General features: G+C 40.4%; 1 protein-coding gene across 1 annotated transcript in view; it reads left to right on the top strand.

Moving 5' to 3' along the window:
* CUBN (cubilin) overlaps positions 1-11,547 on the top strand; it is a 147,601-nt gene that overhangs the window by 19,018 nt on the left and 117,036 nt on the right. The window contains exons 15-22 of the mRNA XM_072854386.1: positions 252-433; positions 1,240-1,402; positions 1,602-1,792; positions 5,778-5,934; positions 6,556-6,734; positions 7,234-7,396; positions 7,636-7,852; positions 8,863-8,993. Coding sequence (XP_072710487.1) covers positions 252-433; positions 1,240-1,402; positions 1,602-1,792; positions 5,778-5,934; positions 6,556-6,734; positions 7,234-7,396; positions 7,636-7,852; positions 8,863-8,993 — 1,383 coding nt within the window. The remainder of the gene's footprint in view (positions 1-251; positions 434-1,239; positions 1,403-1,601; positions 1,793-5,777; positions 5,935-6,555; positions 6,735-7,233; positions 7,397-7,635; positions 7,853-8,862; positions 8,994-11,547) is intronic.

Raw genomic sequence — 11,547 nt, 5'->3', positions numbered from 1 at the left:
CTGGGAAAGAATCTTTCTTTTACTGTGCAAATCAGGAAATACTTGGAGTTGTGCTTTTATAATTGAGTTGCAGAATTAATTGTAAAATTTAAAGAAAGAAGTAACTTGTTGGTTTGTTTGGCTTGATCTTTGTTTTTGAATTTATTCTGGATCCCAAAGTGGTACCTAGCTTTGACACTACAGGAGAATTCATCTTCTGACCTGACATGTGGTGTTAAAGACTGTGCTCTTCCATGTTTCTTTTCTGTTAGAATGTGGTGGTGAGCTGACGGGTACTTATGGCTCGATAAGCTCTCCAGGATACCCTGGTAACTATCCTGTAAACAGAGACTGTTTCTGGACCATCTCAACCAGTCCTGGCCGCCTCATCACATTTGCTTTTGGCACACTAAGCCTAGAACACCATGAAAACTGCAGTTATGACCATTTAGAGGTAAAGTGTAATTGTGGATTATGACAACATTTTATGGCTATGTTATTGCAAAACAAGATATTTCAAAACTTTTTGTACGTACAGAAGGGACTCTTTGAAAATTATGTCCTGGATTGAAATGTTCATTTGTACTTACTTATTCCAGCCATCAATGCACAGTCAGATACAGGCAGTATAACAGAAAGGGGATGAGATCCTGCTCCACTGACATCAGTGGAAGTCTTGCAACTAAAGAGGATGGGATTCAGGCCAAATACATGGTGGGAAGCATTCACTTTCTTACAAAGTTCAGTCTCCAAACTCCTTGTCAAATGTCAACCCACAGAGAAATAATCAGCCTAAGGTAAACTATCAGGGAAAGGGATCTAAGATTAATAGATTAATATTATAGTACAGCCCATAACTTGATGTGTGGGCTTAGGGCTTTTTCCCACGTGCAAAGTAATGGTTACAGAATTCACCAATACCCAGTCATGGAAATGAGAAGCTGGTTTGGAATAGCATGTTCTCCAAAATTGTGCAATGCGGAGCATGATTTCAGGAAAACAGTTCAACAGTAGATCTCCTAATACTTTCTTTCCCTTTCACAAAACCCTTGATGACTCTCCTAGGAGCACCATCACAGCTATGCTGGTGGGTCTGTTTCTTGGTTCCTGTGTGTTTGGAGGAAACTTCCTATGAGCTTTCCCTCCACCCACCATCTACAATATCTCCTGGGGCCCCCGAGATAACTTTAAGAGTGTTGGTACTGTTCACAGTTGGCACACATCTAATAATTCTAAATGCTGATCTATCATTCTGTCTAGATTCGAGATGGTCTTCTTCCACAAGACCCTGTCCTTGGTAAATACTGTAACACTGGATCTCCACCCCCACTCCAAACCACTGGTCCATATGCATGGATTCACTTTCACTCTGATGACTTAGTTACTGATAAAGGCTTCCACATTCTCTATACAACATCTCCTGGTAAGTAAAATTCAGCATTAAAGATTGGTCTGTGACATTCCCAAGATATAGCCCACAAAACATGAATGGATGTAATTAATGCTTGCTATTTAATAATACAGAAATCCTCTTTGATTTGCAGCCATTGTACAGGCAGCCTAAACCGAAAAAGTTACCATACTTGTGAATATCTCAATTGATATATTTTTTCTTAATACAGCAGATCCAAGTTGTGGAGGAAATTACACGGATAGTGAAGGGGTTATCACATCCCCTTTCTGGCCTAACCCTTATATCAACAACCGACAATGTATCTACATTATCAGACAGCCAGAGGGTGAAAAAATATACGTCAACTTCACCCATATGGAGATGGAGAGTCACACTGGTTGTTCATCAAATTATATTGAGGTAACGTCTCTTAACCAGTTGATATGAAAGGTTGATTACATGTGTGTACAAAACCATGCCACATAATTTTTGACCCAAGAGCCACTGCAGAAATAGGTGTTAATCAAAGGACTAAGTATACCACTTTATTAGGGTCCAAAAGTCACATGGGCTAAAAGAGCAGGACTGTATGTTTGGAATGAAGCAAAGATAAGAGAACAAGAAAATCTGTCTAGCTTAACACTAATTCTTAATCGGCTGTACGTGATTAAGGTGGAGTTTGGACTTTTGGTAAATGCATGCCAAATGCAAGAAAAATAGAAATAATGCCATAGCCATTACGCAGCATTTTCTGGTGTCATGGTGTTATATGGAAAATCTTGTTCTGGCACAAAAAGGAAGCACACCATATATATATTTATATATACATACATATGTACATATATACACATGTAAAGTCAGCAGTTTATTGTTAGCATAACTGAAATCTTACAAGTCTAACTGAAGAATTGTTATTAGTTTAAATCTAATTATTATAGAAAAAATAATAGTACAGTTAGAATGTTTCTATATGGAAAATGTAATAATACAATAGTAATGTTGATACTAACTGGGATCCACTTGAGGTGATTTTTATGTTTGCTTTTACACCTAGCTTTCTCTTCATTGGTCTGCAGCTTCAAGTTTCATCTGAATTTACCACTACAGTGTGCCTTTTAAGTGCACTAGATACCATTTCTTCATTTTGTTTGTCATCCCTAAACCCAGTTTTGTCAGCTCCAGGTCTGCATTTCTTTAACGGACTGCGGGCGAGGTTTGGCATGGTGCTGTGCTGGCTGGGGGCCGGGGGGGCTCCCCGGAGGGTCAGAACAGGGTCTCACAGTCAGGACCCATCCCAGTCCTGGCCAGGGAGCCGGGCAGCCCCAGGCATGGGACACCTCCCTGGGGACAGGGATGGGCCAAGGTCAGGCTGGGACGTAGACCTGCGGGTGGGCCCGGCTCAGCAGAGCCCATGGCCGGGCAGGGCAGGGCTGTGGAGAGCTGGAGACCAGCCCTGCTGCAGTGTTGCTGGGGCAGGGACGCACGGCCCTGGGGGGCCAGCATGGGGTCCTGGGCCATGGGCAGGGTGCGGAGGGCCCAGAGGAGGCAAGGCTGGGCCAGTGAGTCCTGGTGGTGCCCTCAGGGCCTGACAAGCTCTTCATGTCGGTGGCCCGTGCCCCTTCTTCTGTCACCCCATCCCTGTTCTCCTCTGGCCACGCTCCAACTTGCCACGTCTCAAGGCGTCTGCTGTCGTACCTGGCCTGTATTTCTCCATACGGTCATAAATACCTCATCCTACATGGAATGACTGTCTGTCTGTATAAAACTGTGGCTGTATTGCACAGAGCTAAACAGAAGTAAAACAAACTGGGCACAGACACCCGGTTGATTAGCGAAGGTGCCGCCACAGCTGAAGCAGGTGGGAGCAAGCCCTGCGGCCCCAGTGCAGAGCTGGGTCCTGCGCTGCCGGCCACGCAGTTACGTGGCAGTGGCGTTTGGTTTTGTGCTTAATCTCTTCCTGACCAAGCGAGGAATAGGCCCCTGTGAGCTCCGTCCAGTTAATCTGTTTTTAAAAGATGTTATTGTGCTGACATCGTTCCCTTCCCTCCTCCTCTAATTCAGACTTTGGTTGGAATGAAGTGTAATTAATTTCTGAAATGAGAGGGGAAGTGTGTTTAATGAAAACAGACAGCTTTTGTTTGTTTGGCCTGGTACTCCTCTTGCCTAATTGCTGGCAGAACAGCAGCTAAATTCACAGCAGACAGAGAAACAAAACCATTTCTGTTGAACGCAATCAGTTTGTATTAGTTCAGCAAGGCATTTACCTCGCTGTTTGCTGAGCAGTCACAAGCTGTTCAGTTTCCCTGTGTTTCTGTCCTCCTCTTCTTCCTGCTCTCTCCCTCGGTGGCTCAGCCCAGAGCAGAGAAACAGGGCCGACATTTTCTGAGTGGGACAGTTGGTATGACTAAAGCACCGTGCTCTTTTATCAAGGCCTGATTTTCACATATGCTTTTCTAAAATACTGTCTCACTGGGTTTTATAATGAAGTTCAGCTAGGGAGATAGCTTTTGGGTGTTTAAGTTACTTTAAAAGTCACTGTCTGACAATTGTTTTGTCACTTTGAAAAGGTGCAGATTATTCCCATCCCTGGTGATACCAGGAAACCTGCAGAGTTTCTGCAGGGACCAGACACAGCTCACAGGCACTTGCTCAAGGAGGGACGTTTAGTCTCTCACTGAGAAAGGAACAGCCTGGGACCAGGGATCTGCAATGAGAAACTAGGGGCAATAAAACTTATTTAAGAAAGACTGTGACATGGTGCTGCAGCGGTAAGGTGTTAGCCAAGGTGGCTCCTTTTCCATGCCATCCTTCTAACTGGCAATAGGAGACATTACTCACATGGTTTAGAGAACCTGTTATTTTTATCACTACTTCCTGGGCTTTATAAACCAAAAATGTAAGGAGAATCAGCTCAAGAAAAAATGTAAACTCCTGTGAACTATAGTTCTGGAAACTTTCACTGCTGTCCAAAGATTTTCTAAATATTCCGGCACAAATTCTGATCTTAGTTGCTCCTCCGTAAATCCAGAATAATTCTGTCACCTTAAACTTAGGTTCCAGGGAAATTAAAAATATCTGTTAGTCAGAAAGCCATCTCACCAGCTTGGGATTGCCAAAGCTGGGCAAGCAGGCCAGCCACTGCCTACTCACCAGGGCACCGATGAGGGTTTCCTGCCTTCTCTCTCAGCCCATGGAGGAATACAGCTGCGGAGGAAAGAAGAGGTGATGAGAGGGGACCTGAAAGCTGGATGTTCCTGTCTTTGCCCGTGATTTCACTGGAATGGTTTTTTGGGGTTGACAGCATATAGGTGCATTTAAAAGCAGCTCCAGCTACATGAGCTACCACCACTTTTACAGCAGAAAAGAGCTGTTTTGTTTTCAGGAGAATCTTTGGGACAAAAATTGCATTTTTTTGCCTGGGCAAATAGCAGAGGAGCTGTTTTTTGGACTTCAGCTTGTTGGCTGGCCTCTTGGAATGAGGTGGGCACCTCAGAGGGTTTTCAGAGTTCCTTGGCTTATACCAGTGCTCTGCCTCATCCCCTGGATGCACCTATTCTTACTCATGGACTGTGGGTTCAGGGTCTGAAGTTCAGAGGTGCAAATACATCTTTCCCTTCTCGTCTCCTTGATAATCACAATTTATAATCAACTTCTGGGAAAACACATAAGATGCATTTCTCCTTTGATTAGCAAATTGATTGAGGTCAGTAGAGTGGCAGTGCAGAAGGTAAAAGCTGGAAGGGATTCCCTGATATAACTTCGTTGTCATTATCATGCCTTTGACATGATAATTATCATGTCATTATCATACCTTCAGATAAAGTAATGGAAAAACGTCAGTATACATCTTTACTGCTTTAAGGACTCAGAGTTGCATCTCCTGTTAGTGAGCTGTCTGGCTGCATTGACATATAGGTGTGATGGGACATGTGCTTGTTCTGGAGAAGTGCCATTGAAAAATCACTGGAAGATTTATGGCCAGAGCAAGAAAATCACAGATATCCCTTTTTTTTCCCCAGCAGATTTTAGTGCTGGCAAAAATTTCATAGCTATCACTGGTGAGCACCTTACTTGTCTCTTTCATACTAAAGGTGTCACTTTTGGAAGCATAGGCCCAGGTTGTACTAAAGCTGTGGTTCATAGAGAAGATCTGTTTCATCCTAATGTCCTGTTTCAGTAGCATGTGTGTGTGTTCTGCACTGATCATCCGATCCTTCCTTTGAGCTCTCGTAAATCATGTGCTTGTACCAATTACTGTGATGGTTCTTTGCCCCTCTTATAAATAAGTAAAATAGTTACTCCTTCTGTTATTTAGCAGCTCTTGTGAGATTATAATTTTATCTGGATATCAGATCCCAACGCTTTTATGATCTGACATTTTTCTTTTTTTCTTTTCAATGACTAGGTTCGAGATGGTGACAGTGAGATGTCTTCTCTTATTAGCAAATTCTGTCATAGTACACTCATGTCTCCAATCACTTCTACCAGCAACAGTCTCTGGATCAAGTTCAAGTCTGATTCTTCTGTGCAAAGGGCTAGCTTCAGGGCCATTTATCAAGTTGGTAAGAGGAACTGGTGCTTTGCACAGTGAACTGATCTGTAATTCGGACACTTTCAGTAATTTCTCTGCTATATTATCCATATAATGGGTTTAAGACAAACTTCAAAAGAAAGGAAAGAAAAAAATAGAGTCAAATTATTTATTTATTGCTACTTTTGGAAATGCTAAGATGATGTCTGCAATAGGTCTATTGTAGGCACTCTTTGCATGCTTGGAAATGCACCCCTCATTGCTTCTATTAATGATAAATTGCTTACCGCTAACATACCAAAGATGATATAGCTATAATTCTGCCTAAATCTTTTTACTTTCATTTTTCCTATTTTTTAGTTCTTAATCACCAACAAATCTATCTGTGTCTGTGAAACAAATGAGTCAAATCCATTAGTTTTCATGGGCACAGTTAGATTGGCCTTCTGTATACACATGTTTATGCTATACTTACAGCAGTATGTTCTTTTAAATACGATCTTAATACTACTTGGATAATCTGTAGTAGATGCTGTAACAACAGGTTTTTAGGGGTGGTTTTCTTCTAATTTCATAGTGATATTTGATAGACATCACATACTTTCCTTGAAACCATTCATCACAAGTACTGATTCTTAGTGTCTCTTGGCAGCCTGTGGAGGCTCCTTGTCTGGAGCAGGCACTATCCATTCACCTTACTATCCCAGGATGTCCCCTCACCCAAAGACCTGTGAGTGGATCATCTCCCAGCCAGCTAGCAAAGTGGTGATTCTTAACTTTATCGACTTTAACATTCGAAATACAACCACTTGTGACTTGGACTACATTGAGGTAAAGAATAATACACATATACTATTAACAGTAGATAGATTCTTATCTGTATGTTTCTTCTCACACTCATCTCCACCAAAGCAGAACTGCTTGACAGGCAAGGACTTCTTACAGCAGTTATAAAAGCTTTTCCAGGTTCATAATGGGATCCAAACCTTTTCTTGGTTCTCCAAAGATCGTATGACCATTTTGATAATCAGAGACGAGTATCGGGTGTCTTTAAATAGACAGACCTGGTTTTAGAGGTTTATATGCCACTTACTGTTGAGGGTGTAACATCTCAGCTTTTCTCCATCTGACATGCTTTGGGTGGGAGAGTGCTTCTCTGGCAGTCATAAGGTTGCATAGTATGTGCCTGTAGTAGAAACTGTGCTGAAGAAAGGGTAGGGTTTGACTTTACAAAGGATCTCTTTTATATGGTTCTTATTAATTCATTTATGCTTACAACTTTAATATTGTAGAAATTTGTATGGGATATTTTGAATACACTGTTCTTCAGGTCAGAGATGGCAACAACACAGACTCTCCTTTTTTGGAGAAATACTGTGGTACAGCTGTACCATCTAGAGTGCAATCTACACGGAACAATCTCTATATCAAATTCAGAGCTTCCTCTCTTACCAACCTTGGCTTCAGAGCTGAGTACTGGCCATTAGATACAGGTAAGGATTTTTTTGCTGTTTTGTGTGTTGGGATTTTCCAAATTTTCCTGTACACTGAAAACAGTTGGCCATCAAGATTTATGATGGTGTAATGGGAGATAAATTCTGAATCAGTTACAGTGTAGTATGCATCGAGGAAAAAAAGACTATGAAATTTCAGAAATAAAAGTAACCAATTTTATAAGTGCCTAACTTTTTTATAAATATATCATTTAACCTGATGTTTTAAATGTCTACAGTATGTGGAGAGACTCTCACTGGACCGGAAGGAACCATTACAAGTCCTGGTCACCCATATGTCTACCCACATGGTATTAACTGTACCTGGATTATCAACATTCAACCCGGCTACCTTATCCGCCTGACATTCACTTCATTTAACTTGGCATTTGATTATAGTTGCACAAAGGATTATCTTGAAATATATGACAACAGCACTGTGCAAAAGTTGGGAAGGTGAATATGTCTATTAGCCTACAGAGCTGAATTACTGTAGAGTGAGCACTGTTCTATAGATCTCGACATCCAGTTTGCTTCCTTACATTTTGTGTGTAGATTAATGCCTCTGCATTACGGAAACAATAGCAGCAATTTCACTGCCTAACAGTAAAGGCAGCTTTCTCTCTTTGACCATGGAATGAGAACCACATTTAATAAATATTATACTGGGGGAAACTAACTTGTGTCAAGAGGACAGCTTTTTTAAGGACAGGTTTCAATAGCTGGCTTTTTCCAGCTCCATTAACATTTTGATTTGTGGGAAATAAGTTCAAAAGCGTTAATATGCCCCAGAAAAGATGTGATTTGAAACACTTGCAGAAGTGATGGAAAGATTACTTAAAAGACTGTGCATTTGGATTTCAGCAAAAACTAAACCAAAGTCTGCATTTTATAGGATTTTGTTTTCACTTTCTCCTGATAAGTGAGTTTATCTTGGGGAAGAATCTTTTCTTTTTTTCCCTTCGCCAACTGGGGTATACACAGGGTTTTTTTGCCATCCTAGCATTCAAGAACATCTGAACTACTTGGGAACAGTATCCAGCTGCAGCTACAGACTGTAAAGTAGTTGGCTTACATGGCAGTATTTTGGAAAATATGGAACAAATGACTCTTATATTATGATGGAGAACGTTTTGCAACCTTAGTCTTTGGCCAGCCACTGTGACTCCTACAAAAGAACAGAATTTGTTGTAGGTACAGCATAGAATAATTTCAATAAGAATTTGACAACTTGATGAATGGTTTCTCCTCTGACTTTGCCACACAAGTTAGATTTGTACCCTTATACGCGTAGTGTGCTATTTAGTCCCATGATACAGGGTGTATGCCTGGGATCTGTATCATCCAAAGAAGAGATCTGTGTACGCGTAGCTGTTTGAACTTCTCAGGAAAACTGAATCCTCTTCCAGTAATACAGACGCTTCATAAAGTACTGCCATTCAAATTTGGGCATCTTTTTGCTGTAGGTACTGTGGAAGATCAATTCCACCATCTCTCACTAGTGGTGGTAACATGATGACGTTGTACTTCGTGACCGATCACAGCATTGCATCTGAGGGCTTCTCAACTAATTATATCTCCCTGGATGCATCAAAAGGTAATATGTCAGTCTGTTAATTATGCAAATTAAGTGTTTTCAGCTGTCACTGTAAATAACCACTACAAGAAACAGAAACATTATTTTCTGTGTTAACAGAAGACTGCCTGGTGCCTCTTCTACTCCTTCTTATTTATCTTGCTTTATTCACAAGCTTTTTCCTCCCTAGGAAAGCAGAAAGCAATTTCTGTAAGCAACACTGGTCTTTTCTTTAGAAAGCCAGTAAGAGCTGACATGGCAGAACTGGATGAATTATTTAGGAAAAGTGTTTTCTGAATATGCTTTGTCCATTCTGAGCTGAGTATGTGTGATCTAGGAAGCTTAGCAATCATGGACAGCTGACTTGAAGGGGACGCTCTCAGGTGCCATAAAAATTAATTTAGTCCCTATTAAGGTGCAATAGTGATGATGGGCAGAGAAATATCATATAGGATGAAATTTGATAAGGCAGCAAAATAACCTGAAAGCACAAGCTGGTTTTTTTCACGACGACAGAGTGCAACGTTTCTGTCTCCAAGGTTATGCCTTAAATCTGTTCTTTAAGTATCTCCTTTTAAGGAGCCAAGACATACATCAGTGGGGTAAGGACTGCTGAAGAAAGGAATGACCATTCATTCCCTTAGTTCTCTAAAGCAGAGAAAAACTGAGAAATTACTCCAAATTCTAATTGATTTGAAGGTTTTCCAGGGTGGGGGCATATCTGTGTTTTCAAACTATGCTGAACCCACCATACCTAATCCAGTGTTTGCACATCTCTCCAGCACTGAGAGTGTTTTAGCAGTGACTGAGCTGCACTTGAAAAAGCAGCCTCTTGGTGAAAGACTGTAACTACCAGTTTCATAGACCCAATAGACATGGGTCAGCTATTGCTCCCCTCGCTGCTAAACACAGATCTGTAGTAGAAGAGGTTTTATGTGGGTAGAGGGGCAGGTTCTGCCTAGCAGAATTAAACCACAGAAGAGGTAGAGTGGGACAATGAAAAAAAGTAAAAATGAGAATACGTTTGTAGCTGGGTTATTTGTGTACCCATCATTAACCAGTTTATAGCTGGTTTGTGTGTGTGAGTGCAGGCTACAAGGGATTTATTAGATGAATACCAGAAACTCATAGTACTCATCTATGCAGCCATAAACTACCAATGGCTGCTCATTGTTTGCTCTTAGTTTCTTTAATACTGTTATTTTTCCTACTTTCTGAGTTTCTCAAACCTGTTTAAAACCAGCAAAATTTACAATTTCTACCTTGTGAAAAGTAACTGCTTTCTTGATGACAGCTTGGAAAATTTGGCTACTATTTCATCTCTCAAGCATGTGTGTAGGCGAGACCAGTACAGATTTTGCCACTGTGTTTTTATTCACTACCAGATAACTTATAATTCCAAATAATCCATTTTCTCAGCTGCCTTTCTTCAAACTTGAGTTATCTGGCATGGAAAACAAAAAGCCAGCAAAAACCAATTAAGATTTAATAAGAACTATTCCAAGGAGGACATTTCTATTTGTTAGAAAATAATAGGCCAAAAACCAAGGTTCTACTTTTAAAAATCTTTCCAAGAAAGACTCTGTAGTTTGAAAACTGAGTTCTTACTAGTGAGAAATTGTGACATTATCAGCTTCATGAATAAAGTCTTTTGTGGGCCTGTTTTTGCAGCTGCCAACTGTAACTTCTGTAAATGTGATTGTTGCTTGTTAATGTGATTTTTTTTTTTTTACTTTACCTCAGATTAATATTTCATGGGTAGATTTGATTCCTTTCTAACTGTTCTTATAGCAGCTGTTCTCATAGTTCATCAAGATCAAAATATTCTTTACTCAACGTTAATCTATATTTCTGTCTCTGTGCAACCCTATCTGTTTCTCTGGTTTTGTTAGTTAACTCATTGCTGATGAACCACAAGATTTTCTGTCCAGCTTCACTACTCTGCCTCCTCTCTTCCATATTCCCCTCCTTTACCACCACCATGGTGACTGGATTTTCTCATCTTTCATCCAAAGCACTGCTATATGCATCATGTGAGGTTCAAACTTTAAGAACACTGTCCCTGGAATGGTTTTGAACTATGCCTTAAAAATGCAAAGCTGTCTTCTCTTTAATACTGTTAACAACTAGAAACTGTATAAAATGTTTATATGAAATAAGAACTATATAGTATCTTAATCCAAACTCTAAACAACAGGTATGATTTTCTTTCCCCATAATTAACACAGATATCTTTACTACTCTTCAGCTAGCTAAACTAGGCTAACTCTCAATTTATTCTCACTCAGGCCTAGAGCTATGATCTCTAGAATAAATGCTTTTTCACTTCAGCCACTATAGTTTGCATAGCTATGGCGAAGTAGCAGATAACTACTGAAATGGAGAGTAATAACCCTATAGAGAAGTTGAAACTACAATCTGTTTTCTTTACAGAGTTTTGTTTCTTTTGGTCCTAGCACAAGCATGGTAGTACTATAAAGTTGTCAAAAATACCGGATTGCTAACATTCATTTTTTATTAAGAATAAAGTGTTTTGAAGCTGCTATAGCCTAAGAGAAGGCAAACACACGTGTGT

Source organism: Ciconia boyciana, chromosome 2 (genome assembly GCF_034638445.1).
Source record: "Ciconia boyciana chromosome 2, ASM3463844v1, whole genome shotgun sequence".
Taxonomy (NCBI): Eukaryota; Metazoa; Chordata; class Aves; order Ciconiiformes; family Ciconiidae; genus Ciconia; species Ciconia boyciana.
This window is presented reverse-complemented; position numbering and strand designations above follow the sequence as displayed.